This window comes from Drosophila kikkawai, chromosome 3R (genome assembly GCF_030179895.1).
Source record: "Drosophila kikkawai strain 14028-0561.14 chromosome 3R, DkikHiC1v2, whole genome shotgun sequence".
NCBI classification, from domain to species: domain Eukaryota; kingdom Metazoa; phylum Arthropoda; class Insecta; order Diptera; family Drosophilidae; genus Drosophila; species Drosophila kikkawai.
In genome coordinates, this window is record NC_091731.1 from 10,138,215 (window position 1) to 10,159,451 (window position 21,237).

The 21,237-nt window shown below is 40.2% G+C and overlaps 4 protein-coding genes across 11 annotated transcripts; 3 read left to right on the top strand and 1 right to left on the bottom strand.

Annotated features, from left to right (window-relative positions):
* The first annotated feature begins 2,054 nt into the window (after window positions 1-2,054).
* Window positions 2,055-2,959, top strand: LOC108084829 (uncharacterized). Its single transcript, XM_017181191.3, has 2 exons — window positions 2,055-2,340; window positions 2,727-2,959. Exons 1-2 carry the CDS (start codon window positions 2,093-2,095, stop codon window positions 2,809-2,811), a joined length of 333 nt encoding a protein of 110 aa, XP_017036680.2. The 5' UTR covers window positions 2,055-2,092; the 3' UTR covers window positions 2,812-2,959.
* An 829-nt stretch (window positions 2,960-3,788) lies between these two features.
* cu (NADP/NADPH phosphatase nocturnin) lies at window positions 3,789-16,783 on the top strand. Of its 8 annotated transcripts, XM_017181239.3 has the most exons (8): window positions 7,225-7,379; window positions 12,306-12,594; window positions 14,694-14,798; window positions 15,088-15,323; window positions 15,383-15,454; window positions 15,515-15,636; window positions 15,708-16,343; window positions 16,403-16,783. In XM_017181239.3, exons 2-8 carry the CDS (start codon window positions 12,515-12,517, stop codon window positions 16,598-16,600), a joined length of 1,449 nt encoding a protein of 482 aa, XP_017036728.1. In that variant the 5' UTR covers window positions 7,225-7,379; window positions 12,306-12,514; the 3' UTR covers window positions 16,601-16,783. The 8 variants fall into 8 exon arrangements, with proteins under 8 accessions (XP_017036732.1, XP_017036728.1, XP_017036731.1 ...); XM_017181242.3 differs by lacking the exon at window positions 14,694-14,798; XM_017181240.3 differs by lacking the exons at window positions 7,225-7,379; window positions 12,306-12,594 and adding an exon at window positions 14,295-14,449.
* A 1,599-nt stretch (window positions 16,784-18,382) lies between these two features.
* On the bottom strand, window positions 18,383-19,198 carry SdhC (Succinate dehydrogenase, subunit C). The gene is made up of 2 exons (XM_017181246.3): window positions 19,047-19,198; window positions 18,383-18,990 (listed from the first exon to the last, which is right to left on the bottom strand). Coding segments are annotated over exons 1-2 (516 nt in total). The 5' UTR covers window positions 19,049-19,198; the 3' UTR covers window positions 18,383-18,476.
* Window positions 19,199-19,513: 315 nt separating this feature from the next.
* Tctp (translationally controlled tumor protein) lies at window positions 19,514-20,633 on the top strand. The gene has a single exon (XM_017181245.3). It carries the CDS (start codon window positions 19,641-19,643, stop codon window positions 20,157-20,159), a length of 519 nt encoding a protein of 172 aa, XP_017036734.1. The 5' UTR covers window positions 19,514-19,640; the 3' UTR covers window positions 20,160-20,633.
* Window positions 20,634-21,237: the final 604 nt, after the last annotated feature.

Here is a 21,237-nt window from a genome sequence, read left to right on the forward strand (position 1 = left end):
AATATTTAAATTGCCAAAATATCCCCTTTGCGAGCACATAAATAAGAGTTCATAGATGTCAAGGGAGGCCGAGGGGATACTATAGATATCCAGTTGCAGAAGCCAAACAAATGTAAACTCGCTTTGTAGTTTATTGAAAATTTAATAAAGTGCAGCCCACAAAGGGATGATTGAGGGAAAAGGCAATGGATGCGGAGAGGAGAAGAAATATCCAAATAAATATGCTATTGGCCTTTATTGCATTTCAATTTGCTATCAAAGCATCATCATCCTTAGACTCACCAATGGACATGCATTCATATTCGGAGTTATGTTTACTGCGTAAAGGACTCCCTCGGCAACACGGTATTTTGTGGTATTTAAATGGAATTTAAAAAGCATTTCTGTTCGGCATGGAGATCCAGAATTTGCTCAGGTATGCTGACACAAATCCTGCCACAGGCAAGAAGCAGGCCGAGACTGCGACCTGCAGCTGCCTTCTGTCATCTGATTTCTTTGCTCTTTTTCGGATCAATAAATGTGGCTGGAGGACACAGAATTAGTTTGAAATAGTAAGAATTTTTATGCATTTTTGGCAGAGTTTATCGAAACATAAAGGGTAGTTATAAGCGACTTAAGAAACCCATTTGCTAATTGATTTGGCCATGTTGGTATGTCTATCATGCGAGCTTAAAAGAAAAGAGAATAACAAGCTCAACAAACTGCTAAAATCAAGAAAAACTATCGCAGGCAATTGGAAGTTATTAAGGTTTGATTTTTGAGCAAAATTGCTACTAATGAAATGAATGAAAATAATGAAAGATTTAAAAGTCATATGTTGATTTATGTAGATTATATAAACCGACTTTATAACTAAGCTATCCATCCAAATATTTCATCAAATACCTATGATTTTCTACACATTACAGTATCAATCTCCAAAATAAACCCACAACATGGTAGTTGTGCTTTAAAAAATAATTCAAAATTCCCTGAAAATTCAATCTTACAGATACCAGCAAGGGACCAAGATACGCAGACAGAATCAAACTATACACAGAACCCGGAACGAGGGCCCACTATGGCTTTCATTGTTGTTCCGAAGACAAAATCAAAATCCAACAATATGGCAATAAACGAATTTTCGTTATAACAATGCAGTTGACCTCTCCGTCGATCCTTGGCCACCAACCCATGCAAAAAGTGTCCGACCGCATGCAATTTTGTTTGGATGCCGATACCCATGGCCAGGCCAATGGACCCTGGCCCTAATGGCCGATGGGGCCGGGACACGACAGCCACAGCCACAGCCACAGCCACAGCCACAGCTGAAATTGCGGGTAAAAAGAGGGAGAGGCAGGGGGACCCAAAATGAGACTGAGGCATAGGGGGCGGTGCCCAAAAATGTCCCTAGGTGTTGGCCACATGGGAGCCGACTGAACGCATCTATTTGTATTTTGTTACAGGACAAGCTCTCAATGGGCATATCCCTTACTTATCCGCCCAACGACGGGCCAAGAGAGGGGGTTAGGTTCCACACAGAACATCGGACAGAGACTTTTATTGAAAATTTGCTACGACAAAAATTCATAACTGCAGCAGAAATATACACGGAACAAAAAAAGAAATTATAATTTCCAATCAAAACCAATCAAATAAATAATTATTAACCTTTTTCATATTTAAACTTATTGATTTTGCGCACTTAAAAATACGTATACTTTTTTAGAATTTATAACATTTAAAAACAATGCACCTTGTTTTTTGTGCCGTGTAACATTTAGGTTTTGCATTTTAAAATCAAAAATGGAAGGTCCCACAGACCTCCCCCAGAATATAGAGTTGGACTCGAACTCCGCTTTTGAAAACACAGAGAATTATTGAGTTTTTGCGAAATGCCAAGCAATACGATTGCGGTGCTAATTTGGGCTGCAATGCTTCAGTTTCAGTCTCTCCGACTATATAGTCTCCGTAGTCTCCCATATCCGGCACTTGTTTGGTGGTGACGTTGCCCAGTCATTGAATCGCTTCGATTGCCGCCTGGGGAATCTAATCAATGGCCAGTTGGCCAAGTGGCCGGCCGGTGGCTCTTGAGAAATCAGTCAGTTTCAACATGTCGTCGTGGGTTGTCTCTACCACCGAGCTGCACGATTGCGGCGCGACTGGTGCATCCTCCTCTTATCCGCGGCGCCTGATCCTGCTGGTGTGGCAAAGCCTGGCGGAGAAGTGCCAAAAGCTCGGGAACCTTATGCGGCGCGAGACGAATAAACCGTTGCCCAAAGAGCTGCGCCGATCGCTGCGTCTCAACAAATCGGCGCGTCGGAAAGGCTACCACAGCTGTGAGAGCGAGGCAGATAAAAGGTATTATGAAAGTCTAGAATAAGTAAATTCGAAGAATACAGAGGGGCTAGATAAGCCCCATTTTTCCATTGTTATTGTTTACCTCAAGGTTCGCCTATGTACAAAAGCTAAAGTGGACCTCTATGTGCTAAGGCTTAGGGTATTTAGGAGATAAAGCAAAGCAAAGACGAATTTGTAAGAGAATATGGTGTAAAAACTTTAAAGTTTGTTAATTTCGAATTTCCTTTAATAATTTACCTATTTTAATATAAAATAAATACCCTTACAAGTTTTAAGTAAGTGTCAACACTGCGTATGAGTTATAACTTTATTAAAATTATATATTAAGTCGTAATCTGAAAACAAGTACTACCGAATGTTAACTCCAATTTTCGTTAATATTTCAGACTAATGAAAGAGCGTTTAAATGAGCCCGCCAATATATCCATTCGCATGGGACCTGCCTACGACTACAGACCCTCGAACTTCTAATCGATGGGCGGATATATACTAGAAGGATTTAAGGGGAAAATCGAATTTAAGAAATCTGCATTATCTGTAATGTTAAACGCTCGCTGTTAGTGTTAAGTGTCTGTTGTAAATTCTTTTATTAAAAGCACAAAGTTTACATATTTTACAAGCATGTCGCAAGCTTTGCCACAGCTGATGAAATCTCAGAGCTTTCATTGGCACTCATGGCTTTATTTTTCTCTTCGGTCAACTTATTATAAACTTGCTCTCTTTAGCTTTTAGTCGACAGCCGGTACTCTTCGCTACGCCCACACAAAAGTTTATTGCCCCGCTCACAACAAGTGGACGTGTCTGTATACCCTACTAATTCGAGTGCATGAGTATTTTGAACATATTTTGTATACATTTTATGTATGAAATGGAAAACATGCTCTTATCCTTATATAAAATTATTTATTTTTCAATTGCATTAGCCTAGGTAAATTTGTTTAACTTAAAGTACAATTTAATTATATTTTGAATGTTTTGTTCTCAGCGATTTCTTATCAATTAAAGTGTATTTAGGAAGCAACTTTTTCTAAGAGTTTTAATAAGTATATTTGTTGTTTAAACATTATTTATTCACATTTAATTATAAAAAAGAAGAAAGTCAGTAAGAAGAAAGTAAAACGATATCTCAATTTTTTATTTATGATCTTATTCTATTTCCGCCAAAGTTCACTTGGTTCTGTACATGTCCACTTTGTAAAACGGGCTTTATATAAAAACATTTAAATAACAAAATTAATAACTGATAGAGCATTTAGCTATTTGCGTGACCCTACTAGTAACTCAAACTTCTGGCTTTTCCTTTCTGCAGCCACCAATACTAATTCGAGCCGTCTGTCACTCTCACTCTCTGCGGAACACTCTCTCTTTGGCTCTTACTCAGTTGTCTTCTACGTCACGGAAAGCGTTATCTCCTCGGTGTTTTTTGTGTGGCGGCCGCTTAGTGTGAAAAACGTGTTCGACGCGGAAATGGCATTGATAGTGAAATTTTAACCGAATTTTACGGGAGCGTGTTGTTCATTATTCGGCCAGCAATCAAACCTGTTACGGACATTCTAAAAAAAAATTCGATCCGGAGCAAAGTGGACTTTGATTAGAGCTACGGTACCTTTTTGACCTGCCTCTAATTAGTTAATTTTCACCGCCACAGCCACGGCAATAAATACAATTAACATAAACCACGCAATCAGTTCACAATGAAGCTATTTTCAACATTTGTTTATTTACTGGTCGCCTTCTACAAGTTCTTCAAAAAATTCTTGTAAGTGCCTAAATTATCTAATAATATTAAGGGAGTGCCTTTTTTGTCTGGGTGTGATGTATCCTTTGTCCTTTTTTGCCTTTCATTTTACAAAAACAACAAATATTTGAGCTTATTGATAAAACAACAACGGAGACAGGTCGCATTTCGTTGTTTGGCGCTGCTTTTCGTAAAGAAAATTTCCTTTGTTTAATTTTTCCGTCTTGGTCTTCTATTTTTCTTTTCCTTAATCTTTCTTCTTTTCTTTTTGTTTATTTGGTTTGTGTTTGGACTTGCAGTTTATTACACAAAAATACAAATTTGCTCCAAACCGCCGACGAGTGCGAGCGAGAGAGGAGAAAAAAGCCCAACCCGCTCATTGTGTGCTCTTTCCTTCTCCTCTTGTCAGTATTTCCCTCTCTCATCGCTCTCTCTTTCACTGCCCACCCCCTTTATCTTCCCCCTGTTGACGCCATCGCATGTTATTGTTTGGGTTTGAGGCCGCTTGGAAATTGGCTGTGCTTTCTTTTTGTTCCATATGGGGAGATTGGGGTCTTTTGCATGTAATTTACTCAAGGGCCTGTGTGTTTGCTTGTGTGGGTGCGAGGGTGTGTGCCTGTTTGTGGGCTGGTGACAGCAGAAATGGTTTTTTAATTACTATAACTGTTCTTTGTGTATCCGACCTCTGAGGGCGTTGTGTACATTATTCTCCACAATCACAAAAGATCTGTTCTGATTAAAGTGAAAAGCTCTTGTCGGCAAGACCGTAATTTAATCACAAATAACCGGAATTTTAAATGATTCCACTTCTCGGTTATAATGATAACGAACGGAATATAATCATGCTACAATAGTGATTGGAAATGAATGGAAATTTAGCTGTCTGTCAGAAATGGACGTTGGTCCTTGGCTTCTGAAGACGCAGACCAATTATATTACTTCCTCTTCCAGATCCGTAAACTAGAAATTAAAGTTGAATATAACAAGATCCTTTTGGCTTTAAGCTTAACCCACTAATCAAATTTGAAACGCATAAAATAAGTATTGTGTTCATGGTAAGGTTCAAGTTTCTCTTTAGAAAGCACCCTTTATGGGGCCCCAAAAAGCAGGCAATATTTTCAGATATGCCAATTCAAAAAGGACTTCAGCTAATGCATAACTATAAGAAAGTAGCTGTGCGCTACCTTGGGGGTTTTAATATAAAATACTATAATCTTAGAATATTGAGCCCAGACTTATGTAGAATTTATGTGTTAAGTTATAGCAATGCCGTCCCTAATTGTTAAAAATTAAAATAATATTGAAAACAATATGTAAACCCCTTAAAACATTAAATTTCAAAATTACTACGAAATACTAAATAAATAATCAACATACTAAAATTGTATAGTTGCGGTTGCTTTCACACCATCCAAGGTGCCTTAGGACTACATTGATAAGTACAGTCTAAAATCGCTCATGATTGATTGCCTAACCTACCCCAAAGTTGATTAAATTCCTGACACAACCGGAATAACTCAGTTGTTGACTCTATATTCAAAAAGTCACCAAATCGCATGTAATCCATATTACGCCAATACTAAACTTATTATACCTCAATGGACTTTTCTAAAAAATCCCACTGTGATAAGAATGTGTACAGCCCGGAATTTAAAAACAGTTCAAATTCCAACATTAACAAAAGTGAATCGTTGTCTATCATTTAAACATATATGTACATAAATGTGTACTTGTACACACTTCGAGTAAAAGGCACGCGTATGCCATTTTTATTGCCAATTTGATAAGGTCCCAAAAAGAAGTCTGGCAGACGTGAACACATGACATTCAGTTTATTCATATGTATATGTATATAGATTGCTCATTAGAACTATGTACATATTTATTATACATAGAAGATAAACGAAGAGCGAACTTTATACCGAAGCATTTAAACAAGGCCGCGGTTGGTCCACTCGAAATCCTTATCTAATCTGAATGGCTAGACCACTGGCTGCGAGTAATAAAAATACTATATGTCATGGAACTAAATAGTTATATTACCTCCTAATCGCCGGCAGTCGCACTCACCAGTGACCTTGACAGGCCAACTGGGAGCGGGATTCGCGAGAACTACGCAAATGCAACCGCCACAAACTAATTGAAACCAATTAGATCCAGGCGACGTCACTTTTTTCTGCATTCTCCGTTCTTATCAAGGCGCAGTAAATTAAATCCCCATTTGAACGTTTTACAACTAACCCGTGCGAAGGAATTATGCTGGGAGAAACATTTTCAAGTGCCGCCGGCCAATGGCTCTTGGTCCCCACAATAAGTGCTCCCGATAAGATATATACACACCTCAAGCCAGACACCAAACCAGACACGATCCCATGTCATTGGCATTGTTATCAGTGCCAATTTACAAGTTGTTCCCGGTTGACCCACTCAGGCTCCACAAAGTGTGTGGGCATATCAAGTGAGTCATTTGATTGACGACTTCGAGTCTTTGTTTGGGCGAAAGTGATTGAGAACCGCCTTTGAGCAGTGGCAAAGATAAGGCCTATATAAAATGCTTTGGCATTGAATAGGAATTTGGAAAGTTGATTAATAATCGTAGAGTTAAGATATTTAAGACTACATTTTCTATAGCTAACTTGATTTTTAAATCAAGTTAAAGGGATTCTCCTGGGAATACTCAGAAATATATTTAAATTTTGGGTTCGGAGATTCCTCCTGCACACATTCCCGATTGACACAATATTAATTTAAGAGAATGCCGTTAAAGGTGCCAAAGTGTTGATCACAATGTAAAAGCTATTGCTAAGCCAAACTGAAATGGAATCAAAAAAGACCCCAAAATCCCACTATAAAACCAAAACTCGCGTATTTACGGTGGTGTTACAGACCCTGAGAGAGCGTGAGCCATTGAACTTATTACGATAATGAGGTGGCGATCGTGAGAGCGAGAGGGTTTCTTACTCACCGATTGTGCAACTGTGCCTCCGGCAGACAGAGAAGCGGCGACAAAGCGGGATCTGGGAAAGAAGAGGGGCCGGGGTCTCTTGGCGTTATCCTTATCAGCTGCTGGTGAGAGCGAAAAACGGAGAGCGTAGGTATAAATGGCGCAAAGCACGTACCACCAAGTTTAGTTCTTTGCAGCTCGCCGAAGCATTTGAATCGTTTTGAACTCGCGCGCTCGCCATCCCCACCAGATCCCACCTCGAACCGGGACAGGCCTCTGCGAGCAGTTTGGATACTCTCTACCATTGCGATCGGTACCTAACCATGTGTGGTAGGGCCTAGTGCCGGCTGCAAAATGGTGAGTCCACCACCTAGATCCATTTGCCCCACTGAACCACTTGCAAAATGCGACACAAACCTTTCGGGGGCCAAAGAACGGGGCGAAGTTCCAGCATTTTCGTGTCCAGATGGAATCAGCTTCTGCCGGAGTGGAACCAGTTATTTCCAAGCCAAGCCGACGCGATATTCCCCATATGTAGTGCGCGTATGCGTCCCAATCTGTCGCTAGGCAGTTGTATAACAAAAAATAATCGCAGAGCTCTAGCAAAGCGTTTAATATATGTCAATACCCTGTACTGGGCCAGATAGAGCCCTAAGGAAAACGGATATATTCCAACTGCGGGGGTGTTAGAGGATAACGCTTGACAGTTTTGGTTTCGACAACTTTCTATAAAGTTTCTTTGAACACATAATATATGTATATGTGAAAATATTCTAAATCACTGGATTTTTCAACTAAGACTAATATTATTTATGCAATTGATTTTACTTAAAACTAATAGGAAAAACCTCCCGTTATATGATCGATCTATTTCAATTCGTAGAATCAGTTAAATAACCCTTAATAACCAGATGTGCCTCATGCAGGTCATCTGATAGTCGAACATCCCAAATGGTCAAATGTTAAGTCTCCTGATAAGCTTATCAAATCGCAGGCGTCTCTCCCTTTCTTTTTCGTTTTTTTTTTTTAATCTATATCAGATGCTCGATCGATGCCCCATCAGCCAGAGAGAGCAGGTGTCCAGCAGCTAAAGCTGAATCCCCAATAAAGTAACAAAGTATACTTTAATATATGTATATGGTATATTCGAATGTATTCCTTTTATCTCTGCCACGAGGGTTACGCCTGTCATAAATTGAGCGGACCTGTTGCCAAGTTCATGTGCCATTTGTACGAGTCTCTCCTCAGAGCACCACACTCACGTACATATAGCCATATAAATATAACTCAATGTCGGCCGCTGCTCTTGTAGATTCCGCTCGACTTTCCGCAGTGCATTGCCAAAAAAAAAAGAATAGAATAGTGACCCGTAGACGACGCGTTTGTATAGAAGTCACACCCGCGGAAGGGGAAGTAAATATTATTTTCAATTAGTGGCATATCGAAAATTGATTCTGTTATGTACGTATATATGTATATAAATAAACATTGAAGTAGATCAAGTTCAATACCAGCTGAGCAAAGAGCAAGAGAGCATGTTAGTAAGGGTATATAGGTTAAACAAGTTTAAAAAAAAATTATTTAGTATAAGTTAATATTTACGGATTTTTTTTTTTTTTTTTTTTAATTCTTTGCGGAAAATAGTCTTGTATTTTTAATAATCATTAAATGTAGTCAAACGTGAATATACGCGACATAATTAAAACTTAGTTTCCATCAAGTAAATCATATGTAAAACACGAAACTCTTGCCTACTTTTAGGCAATAGCTAAAAACAATAAATTAACTTAAAAGGAAGATTTTTATTGTATTATAAAGCACTATGAAGCGTCTCATGTTCTCAATCTATTATACTGACAAACAAATTAATAAATAAAAGGTTAGATCAATAAAAGCTTTAATTTAATCAACTTTTATTAAATAGTTTTCATGCTAACTTTCAATCATTCATATTCCCGTTTTGCGGAAATAAACAAAAGTCAGTAGGAGGTTAATTCAATTCACTTTTAGTTTATTAGCCAAATAAAGTGCAATCAATTTGTTCTTGAATTAATGCAAATCATGAAAGTGCATAATAATTTATTAGCTACAAATTAGCATTGGTTGTATTTCTTTCCCCGCACTCTGTGTTGATTCCATTTTGGAGAGGAACAAACTGAGGCGTAAAATTAATTATGTCTATGCGAATGCCAAGTGACAGGCGGCTGACATACTGTGTAATTAATCAATCGTGGCTGATTGGAAATTGTTCTTTATTTATCTGTAATTGCTTGTTTGCGGAATACGGAATTCCTTTGGCATTCTTTGGCACACTCCACATCCAGCGAGTTTGAGGTTCTCAAACATTTTGTAAAATTATATAAATTTGACTGATTAACAGGAAGAACTTCCTTTAATTTATATTATCTGTAAACATCGTTTCTGAAATATTTGCAATTATTTCAGTCATGTTTTAACCTTACAACAGCTGCAAGTTCAACTGAAATCGTGTTTGTTTGTTACGCTTTCGAAATAATAACAACTCGCACTGCGTTCTGATTCATCGGGTCAAGTTTAAAGTCAGTTTGTGACGACGAAAGTAAAGCAGTAGTAGGTAGTATAAGTTACAGCCTCTATTTCGCTTATAATAAATTTGACATTTTGGAAAGTAATCAAACAAAATGTGGTTTGCCTTTACCCGAGCGTTTGAATCAACACAAGCGAGAGAAGCAGGCGAGAGCAACGGTTTTAATTTTTGTATATTTCACTAGTCCACAAAGGAAGCATTATGTTTTCGAATAAATATTATATACCAAGCCTAAATCTTTTCAGAATCTGAAAAAACCTTCTCTTTTTCGCTTATGATATAAGAAATGTAAAGAAAACTCTATATAAATTATTTATTTTGAAGTCAAAAAAGTTAAAGTCAAGTAATAAATGATAAATTAATAAGTATACCTATAATTTGATCATTAAGTACATAATGCTTAGGCTTAAATAAATCTTATAACTACAAGAATATTTCTTTCAAAAGAATATTTATTTTCAAAGAAAATTAGTATTAAAATTTTACTTTATCATGCGAAGATTTTTCGTGTAAACCTGTGTTACCTATGACTATGAACAGCGGCAATCTGTCTGCTCGCTTAATGAAAAATGAGAGCGCCGCGGATCAGGGAACTGAGCGGCAGCTGGCACTTGATTGCCTCGATCTCGGCTAGAGTCAGCCAGAAGATATAAATAAGGAAAAGCAACGCACGCGCGTATTAATTGTTGGCTGTTCTAAACGGTCGCAAGTGCGCTCGAGTAATAATTGCTAGAAAATTACGCATACGCCGCGTGGTCAATGAACAGTGCTAGTGCTGGCTTTCGAAATAGAAATAAATGTCAAGTGAAATGGATAAAAAGAGCGGCATACAGGAAAACTATGGCCATCGTCGCCAGCCAGCTCTGGGCAAGGCCATGCCAGTAACATCCCTCTTGCTGAATCTACAGCTGGACCATACAAATCCAGCGGTTTACAGGCGAAGTGATGGTGGCGCAGAGGTACTCCTAGAAGAGGATGAGAACCCACCGAAATTTTTCAGGGTTACCGATGAGCCACCCTCGCCGAATGGCGGGGATTCCCCGCCACCCAATCACTACTTGGACAACCAACAACTGGCCGGGAGCTTACAGACAATGGATATCCCCTGCCGGAATTGCCTGCAATTAGGTCCGGATCACTTGACCGAAAGCGGCTCGGCCATCAACGAGATGTGCCAGCGCTTGTGTGGTCCACAATGCAGACAACCTCAAGGCCTTACGCTCGCTGGATCTCGCCAGGATTTCCTCAGGCAGTATGAGATCGCGGAAGCTGTGGCCAAGACCTCGGCCATGACCTCCACCGTTCAGATGAAGCAACGTCTGGCCGCGCGAAAACTGGAAATCGAGAAGGAAATGGATGTGGATGTGGATGTTAATGGAGGCGTGGCTAGCGCCCATATAAATATCAATCTCGACCAGAGTTCCGCTGCAACTGGAGACAAGGTGCCGCCTGCGATCGTTGAGTTTGAGCCGCCCCGCGACCTGCTCTTGTACCTGGTGAGGTAAGAGACTGGTATATTGCGTAGTACCTGAAATCTGGCACATAAGCCGGCCGACTGCCTGTCGTGCTTATAAATCAAGTTCATGGCTGGCAGCGTGTCAAGTGTTCTTAGGCGAAACCTCAAAGCCTCAAAGCCATTTAGCGGCAATCAAGTAAAACAACGACGTGCTCTCTGAAAGCGACAAAAACTAACCTTGCACAATTTTCGCGAAAGTGATCATGGCAAAATGTACAGGGTTGTCGCTATAGTTTCGCCCCAGTGAAAGGAGAAATAGAAATGAATGCCGAAAATGTCATAAAACAATAATTCAGAAGATGAACATTTAAAAATAAAATGATCAACTGTAAAAGGAAATCCAAATTATGTGAATAGTAAAATATATTCTTTTGTGTAACACACACAGTTTTTTCAAAAGCCAAACATAAGGAGATATACATTTCGTATATATTAGTTTTACAACAAAAAATATTAAAACTATATTAATATTTTTAGTAATATTAAATAGTTTTCGATATTTCAATATATTAAAATTTAAAATTACTGGTAATATGAGGGATAATACAGCCTAAAAATATTCACCTTTGTGAATAACGTATTCTGAAGGCTTGCATTGATTTGATTAGGAAATAGAACAAAACGGATATATGTATATGGCTTATTGCATATTGTAATAAAAAAGTGCGCAGTACTGTAGGGTAAATATAGATCAAATATTTGATACATTTAAATTCTATAATTACGATTTTTAGGGTCAATCAGAAGTCGTATACGGAAATATTATTGAGAAAATTGTGTAGTCCTCCTCTATTCGATCTCGATATACATATGCAGATATATGCACATATGTATGTACATACATAGTTTTGGAGTCAGTTTGTATTATCTTTTTTTGCCAAATTGATAAGCTTATCGAACACACAGCTGGGAACTTAATGGCTTTCCATTAAGTTCGAGCCTCTTCATAAGTAATAATTAGGTTTTAATCGTGTCAACGTAAATGAATTGAAAATATCCTATCTATTAGTATATATATATATATGAAATAATTTCATTTGGGTCACGAACGCGTCTGATAATAGCCCCGAAAGTGACACGTGCCTAATTATTAAGTCACGTTGAGCATTCCATTCTGATATTTGTGGGTATTTTGCAAGTAAAGTTCAGCCAGAACCCAATAATATTCTAACCCTATTATATAATTCATTTGCCTTTCTAGGAAACACAGATGGGGCCGCGTCTCTTTGACATTGCTATACTGACACTAAATATAAAACATGTCAAGTTATCTTAATACATGAACTAGAGTTTTCAAAAAGAAAAACTAAACGAAGAATCCCAGAAAAAGAAAAGCAGAAACCGCTCTAAAACTGAAAGTGATATTTTACTTGGTCCAGAGAGAGAGTAAAGTTGCAGATACAGTTCAAAATGGAGTTTCTAATGAAAACATCGCGTCTGATCGTCACATCGAAGACGTTCGCGCGACGTGTGGCCGTGCCGATTCCCAGGTAAAAATCCCCCAAATCGGATGCAGATACAGATACAGATTCAGATACCATACCGCAGACGGAGGCAGAACTCATTACGCATGTAACTGCGTTGCTGTATAAATTCTGCAGATACAATTGTATCTTTTGTCTGTCGCATTTGCATTTGAGAACATTTGGGATTCTGCTTAGTAATACAGCACAGTCGGGCATTATCTAAGGATGCTGCTGGCTATTTTTCCTTATTTTTTTTTACTCGTTTGAAAGGTATAATAGTTTTGTTAAGATTTTTACAGTCTTATTACTTTTCTAAACTAATGGGATGGTCGATACAAATTAAATTATACAAATATTATGTTGTAAATGTAATGTTAAATTACTGGAAATTCAAGAATAATAGTAATAACATACATTGATTAGAGGGAGAGATATCTAAGTTCAAAGAAATTTAATGTAGAATTAGGTAGAAACTTAAATTTAATGGGTATAAGAACTTCGGCTTTCCGAATTCGGTTCCCTGCCAGTTTTCCTTTTTTTCCATGCATATCTCCGCGAGGCGAACACTTTTGTTTTCATTAACTACAGCCCCCCAGCATTCTCCACACTTTCGCATAAATGTTTAACAAGCTGTCAGAATCAGAATCGTTTTTCTGCTTAGCATTTTCGCTCTCGCACGCACGTGAGCCGTACTGCGAGCCATTCTGATCTTGTTCTGGGGTATCTTTCAGATACATCTCTTATGCGAAATACTCGTTTGTGCGTACTGTGCCTCTCTGTCACACTCTCCCTGTCGGCTTGGGTCTTTCTCCTTCTCTTTTTCGCACGTTCTCTCCCCGGCAATGATCTCTCTAATAAAACCCCGCACTTCGTTTGGCATTCAGTTTCGCCAAAGTCGCTTGCAAGCGCACCTCGTTCCGACACATTTCGGCTACCCAGAACCCCAGAAAATCTCAGAACACAAGACCCTAAATCGACAAACGCGCACGTTTCAAAATATCCTTAGATCCTTCCGGTCCTGCTGCAATGGAGCAAGCCCTGCAGATGAAGCGAGCCAACAAGGCTCCCTGCAAGAACGACCGCAAGGCCTTCCTGCAGAAGGTGATGCTGACCAGGTGAGAGAAAGAGAGAGATCTCGGTTCCGATCCGCAAGATCCGAGCAAATACGAGGTGATTGATTGCGGTGACAGGCCGAAGAAACCCGTAAGCCCGAAATCCAGTCTCCATTCGCGAATCGCGATCCCCAACGGGAACTGGTTTCGATTCGATCCGATTCGATTCGACTTCGATTTGATACGATTCTCGCGGAGCAAACCAGCCCAACAGCTGCGAAGCTATTGACCGAGCGACATTTTTCGCCTTTGTTTTTATTTCGCTGGATTTTCGCGTGGGCGGGCATCTCCCAGCATCTGCCAGTACCCCCCAGCCTCGTCGTTATCTCCCTTTCCCAATCAGTTCTCCTGGGGTCTTCTTAGAATGATAGAATATGTGCTAAATGCGGATAGCTTTGATTCATTCATTTAGTAAATTTAGTTTTAGCATGGGGTTATTAGTATCTTGAAATTATATCAAGCGTTATAAAGGGCCCTAAGAAAACTTAAATCGATTTAAAGGACTTTATTCAAGTGTTTTTTTATCTTAATTATCACAGTGCCTTTAAGTTATGTGTCACAAATTCGTAAAATTTTATATTTAGATGAATAAAAAAAGTTTTATTTTGTTTGTTAAAGTGTTTTACACATTTTACAGCTGTAAACAAAGTGAAGATTAAAATCTCAAAGCTTTTCTTTACTTCTAAAGTTAATTAGCATTGTTAAGAGCTCGATTTAATCAATTAAGTTTAATTGTTTTAATATCTTATTTTCAAACTTTTATCAAGGTATTATATTTTTTTATATTTTACAACATTAAAAAGTAACATTGAGTATATGTAAACCTTTTTCCCTAATAATATATTTTCCCCTAATCTGCTATATTTGCCATATAAACTAATTGCAAGGGTAGAAAATCATCGATTTACCAAAGAAAGCTTCCTTCTTAATCTAAAACTTAAACATAACATTTAACCTTCTTAAACATTTTTCTTTCTCCCACAACACACAAAAACAAACAAAATATTGCAGCCAAGTGAAAATGGGAAAATTTTACACAAGTCAGCGTCATAGTCATAGCCTATTCATTTTCAGCATAATACTGAGAAAAATTCTTTATAGAAAACCAAACGCGTTGTGAGTACCTTCAAAAATAAATTTGAATTTATGTTTTTGCTGTTGTTTGCTACAAGTTGTTTGTTTGTTTAAAAAGCTTCAAGTCGTTTTTTGTTGTCGATTGAAATGCCAAAAGAAAACATACATAAGAGCAATATACATATATACCAGATATCTTTGGTATGGCTATATATTTTTGTTTTAAATGCAATGTAATCGAAATGTGGTAAAAAGAACGTTTGTTTAGCTGATTTTTTTCCACCATTACTTTCGACTTTGGAAGCTAATCGAATTTCATGATTGATTTTAGAATGGGCTCATTCAACTCGGCGCCAAAGATCAACAATGTCGACTCGCAGGACGATGGTCTCGAGTTGCCCACGGGATTAAGCACAGCCGCCCTCCTGCAGCATGTCCAACAGTTGAGGAACAGTGGAGGCCTGGAGCAATCGTCGCTCCTTACCCGCGGATTTCTGAAACCGCTTCAGACGGCCGACGATGTCACCGACGGACTGCGTTGCCTGAAGCTCAACTCCGTGTCGAGGGGTACGGTTGCATCTTTGCGTCATTCCATCATGCGGATAAATTCTAATATATTTGTGCAGTTTGCAGTGCGCCAGTTGAGGGAGAAGCCTCGCAGAATATCCGATTGCTGCAGTGGAACATTCTCTCGCAGAGTGAGAAACAACTGAAAATTAGTTGTATGTCTTATACTCATTTTAGGCTTTTCGTAACAGCTCTTGGCCAGCACAACGATGGCTTTGTGCGTTGTCCTGAGGAGGCGCTCACCTGGGAGCACCGCAAGTACCTGATCGTCCAGGAGATCCTTCAGAACCAGCCCGATGTGATTTGTTTGCAAGTACATTCTTACCCCATTACTACCTAAATGGCAGTAGTGCTTTAACCTGCCTTTTTTGTTTCCAAAATCAGGAAGTAGACCACTTCAAGTTCCTCCAGACCGTGTTGGGCAGTCAGAATTATGCTGGAATCTTCTTCCCGAAGCCGGATTCTCCGTGTCTGTACATCGAGCAGAACAACGGCCCGGATGGATGCGCCATTTTCTACAAGCGCGACAAGCTACAGCTCCAGGGCTACGACACCCGCATCCTTGAGGTGTGGCGAGTGCAAAGCAACCAGGTGGCGATCGCCGCCCGGCTGCGATTGCGCTCCAGCGGACGCGAGTTCTGCGTTTGCACCACCCACTTAAAGGCCCGCCACGGCGCCCTTCTTGCCAAGCTGCGGAACGAGCAGGGCCGGGATCTCATCCGGTTTGTGAAACAGTTTGCCGGCGAGACGCCACTCCTATTATGCGGCGACTTTAACGCGGAGCCAGTGGAGCCTATCTACGCCACCATCCTTGGCTGCGATCTGCTTCGCCTGGGCAGCGCCTATGCTGACGTGAAGGTGGATCGCGAGAAGATCCTCGCCCAGCCCAGCGAGGAAGTCGCCGAGTTTGTGGCAGAGTCTATGAAGCGGGAGCCACCCTACACTACCTGGAAGATACGCGAGGAGGGCGAGGAGTGTCACACCATCGACTACGTTTTCTACACACCCGATCGCCTTAAGGTGGGACTCCGAATCAATTAGAATTTACATTCAAACTTATCTTTTATTCACTGTATTAGATTAAAAACTGTCTGGACTTCCCAGCCGGCGAACAGATTGGTAAGAACCGCACGCCCAGCTTTCAGTATCCTTCGGATCACTTTTCCCTGGTCTGCGACTTCGAGTTGCTTCCATCGATGGACAACGGAAAGGGTAGCGACAGCGAAGGTGAAAACGGCACAGAAATGGAGGGCAGCAAACACGGATCCTTTCAGTAGGAGCTTCCAGTTTCGAAATTCACCACTTTAGAAGTTTCAATTACATTACATCGATTGTGATATTAGTGTTAGATACATTTTAGCGTCATAAACGAGTGTTGCACGTCAATTTGCAGCTTTTACAAATGATAATCCAAAATTCACAATAAATAAAGTATATAAGATGGAAGAAAGTAAACCAAATTTTCAAGCGGATAGTTTTTATTTTGGGAAAAAACGTATAGGTTTCAGCTACCGTTTCTAAATTGTAAAATATGCTTTATTTTTTAAGCAATGCAGGTTGAAAAATTATGCAAAATTTCTTTTCTAAATGTTTAGTTGTTTAAATCTATACGGCTTTCGTTTGGAAACTGAAATTAAAGCTACGGCCGAGTTTGTCTGATTCTATGATACCCGGTACTCAAAGCTTTATTGTTAAATTAAAAGACGATTGGGTTTTTCGGCAACACAACCAGCGCAGAACCTAAAAAAAAGAGTTAAGAAATTAATTTCTCCAGTTCGAAGCCACGATTTAAGACTTAACTAAATATTAAACTAAAACTAAAGTTGTAATACCCTTCAAGGGTATTAAAAGCCTTGAAGAGTATTATAATTTCAGTCAGAAGTTTGGAAAGCAGTGAAGGAGACATATCAACCGCGGCAAAACAGTAAAACTTTTCTAGAATTACTAGGAGAATGCAAAAAGTCGAAAGAAAACGCAAATATGCTCCTAAAGTTTACTTTATTAGTGAAAAACAACATGTTAAGTATGGAGAAAAAAATGGGACAGGGATTCAAATTAAATATAAAATAAACTATTCGATATTTTTGATCGTACTTAAAAGCACATTAAATGGACATTAATGCATGAAAATTTAAAATTTGTTTCATCAAAAGAATCCTTGTTTATGCGCCTTGACGCGCAAGTGATTCTGTATTTGTCACGTTCGAATTCTTAAGTTTTTTTTTTTAATTTCTTGATAGTCCGCTGAGTACTCTCACTAATATGTAAGTTGGAACGGGACGGATCGGACAACTATATCATATAGCTGCCATAGAAAATTCGAAATCCGAAAATTTGTTGAAAAGCTATTATAACTTCGCAGATTTTCAGCACATTTCTATCTACTTTGAGATATTGCCACTTTTTATTATTTCAGAATTTCATTTTTAGTTTTATGACAATCGGACGACTATAGTATATAGCTGTCATAGGGACGATCGGTAAATTAATTGAAAAGAAAAAATATAACTTTGATGTTTTCCTATACATTTTTATCTTATCTGAGATGACCACTTTATGTTATCTCCTAATTTCAAATCTTAACTTTGTTTATTTTAATTGCCATTAATTAATATAATAATAACCGAAGATCAATACATATATTTCTGGGGTCCTGGTTGATCTTAAAAATATGGAAATGCTAATGTTTTTCTAAAGACAACACAATTAATAAAATGTTACATGTATTTGAAATCCGACAATAAGGAATGCTAAATCTTCAGGTTCATCCTTTTCTATGACCAATGTGCACCTAATTCGGGCAAGGCTCGGCTGTAAGTGGCCTACTTTCAGGCGGAATGGTACAAAATAGCCCGTTTTACGTTAGCTGATACCGCGGGGCGTATACATGATTTCTCAGCATTATAATTGCCAAGAAATCCATCAACAATCTGGGATCGTGTTATAAATTACCCAAGTTCGTCACAAATTCGTCGTCATTACTACACATGGCATCGAGAAACGAGCAAATGCAGCGCATTTTACGCAGCCGAACTGGTTACGTAACACAACAAATATCATTATAAATATATACTTTACATGTATTTAGCATATAACAATTTTCACACCATGTTCACACTAGATTTTAATAGGTATAGCTGTCCTGTGGAGACCTTAGAGCAGGGCCAGAATAGCGGTCAGCACAAAAGAGGTGGCAACCATTGCATAACCGGTGGAGTAGACCTCCTTGATCTTGAGGAAGCGCCCAGTGTCCCACAACAGATGGCGGATGCCGTTGGCCGTGTGGTAGCCCACCGGATAGGCAATGATGAACTTGATGGCGGTCAGCGTGGCGCCGCTTAGCTGCAGACCCTCCACCATGGTCACATAGTGGTTGATGTCGTGCGACGAGATCAGGGCACCGAGACCCAGCGCCCAGACACCCGCGCCCAGGGCTAAACCGGTGCCGCGATGCATGATCGACAGCATGGATGTTAGCTGCGGCTGGTAGATGGTCAGATGTGGCGACAGCTTCCTGCCCAGGCGCTCGTTCTTCTCGAAGAAGCTCTCATCCTTCTGGGTCGATCCCACCGAGACCACTTTCAACGACACCTGCCGGTTGGCAGCGGCCACCTGGAGGCCCTTGCGCAGCGCCGGCGAGCGGATGAGCGAGCTGGAGAGTGCATACCTGCCAAATCGGTATAAACTCAGTGTTTTGGTAATGCAAGTGCAGAAATTACGTACATTTCCCTGTTTTTCACTCTTTCTTGTATGGGTGAGACCGTATTCTAATCGAGGAAAAAGGCCACAGCCAGTGATGCCACTTCTCAGTGCTTATCCGCCAGCGATGCCAGACTGCTTATTTTATCGTTTTAAAAGTTTGTATTGGAACAACTGTTTTCATTTGATTATATCGGTTTACTATCGCAAGACATCGTCGATAATTTCAGTAATCTAGTTGTCAAGCAAAAACCCATAATAATTTTTATATTAAATTCATTTGGACCCTATTTTTACCGGTTCTAGAAAATAAATTAGTTATAAAAGGGGTGTAGACCGACAAGCTGGCCGTTACCCATTAGTTATTTTTGTTATTCCCCAATTGCGGCAGTCTGACAAAATTGAGATTAGTGTGACCAACCAGGAAATATCAAAAATATCTTTTACAAAAATATCGATACTCGATACATCAATCGTATCGTTTCGCCATTTTTTCATACTCATTCTTTTTTCGTTCCAAGTGCGCGTGGCAAGTCGTTCCCGCTGTGGTCCCGGTGAAAATTCGCAAGCGATTTAGACGCAGCCTTCTGAAGACTTCTCCCAACCAACGCTAGCACCATGAAGATCTACAAGGACATCATCACCGGCGACGAGATGTTCGCCGACACCTACAAGATGAAGTTGGTGGACGACGTGATCTACGAGGTCTATGGAAAGCTGATCACCCGCCAGGGCGACGACATTAAACTGGAAGGCGCCAACGCCTCTGCCGAAGAGGCTGACGAGGGCACCGATATTACCACGGAATCCGGCGTGGATGTGGTACTGAACCACCGCTTGTCGGAGTGCTTCGCCTTCGGCGACAAGAAGTCGTACACATTGTACCTGAAGGACTACATGAAGAAGGTGTTGGCCAAGCTGGAGGAGAATGCGCCCGACCAGGTCGATGTCTTCAAGACCAACATGAACAAGGCAATGAAGGACATCCTCGGCCGCTTCAAGGAGCTGCAGTTCTTCACTGGCGAGTCAATGGACTGCGACGGCATGGTGGCCCTGGTGGAATACCGCGAAATCGATGGCACCAGCCAGCCCGTTCTGATGTTCTTCAAGCACGGCTTGGAGGAGGAGAAGTGCTAGACGACGTCCCAGATCCCGGCAGCAGGCCTGTGCGTGCGGGCTCCCAGTCGCCGCCGACCTCTGGGCGGAATTCATTCCCCGGGCGGACCAGGAGCGGATCACCCAACGCTGCAGGCCTACATACTCATGCATACCTTCTACATATTTATCAAAAACTTAGTTACAATTTGAGTCTTAAATTTATGTTAATCAAGCTGACAAATCCCTGTATCTCGATCTGTGCGATTTTAATTGATTTTGGTTAGAGAGCCCATCAAATTATTTCGATTCTATGTGTTTATTGTTTAACTCAGAGCAGCAGCCACAGCGGAGCAAGTACGATAGCTAAAACGAATAAATTACGCCAACTATTGTAATTAAAATAATATTTTGATAGCAACACCATAACTTTGTATGCAATTTCAATTTCGCTGACGAATACAGAAACTGGGAACACAAATACTGAATTAAACGGAAACCATATACAACTGTAAATCTGCATGCCTGTACTTCTTTGCACTCCGATTCCATTTACAGTTACATATATGCGTAGGTAGACGCCGACACATTGCAGCCGTCGCCGGGGGTCGGTCGTGTAAGTGCAAGCGAGAGGGCTACTCATAGCCGTCTGAGTCATGGAGTTTTTTGGGCATTCTCAGAGTTATTGACCTTTGACGCGATGTACACGTGCGGGTATACGTCCATGTGTATGGGCGCGGACATGCGCATTGGCCTTCGGCATGGATTACTATTTTCTGCACGATGCAGTCCCATTTGCCCTAGTTTCGCACGTTGCATTCGCCCTAACCTCAATCGGCAGGCGGACCGCTTATCATTTTAAGAAAATGCGCTGCTGCTCTCGCCATAAGGTGGAATTCTATAATCTAGTTCTGGGGCGTCGAAAACGTTCGTTTTTATCTGCTGGAAGGGAGGGCTGGACGCACCAACACCGGTGCTATTCTTGTTTCAGAGAACGTGTGGACCTGTTGGACGTCGGCGGCGTCGCGTGAGAGACGCGTACAGTGGGATCCCGCTTGGAGGAACTTGAGTAACTTGATGTTTGGATTTTTTAGTTTTCAAATACATTTAGAAAAATAAA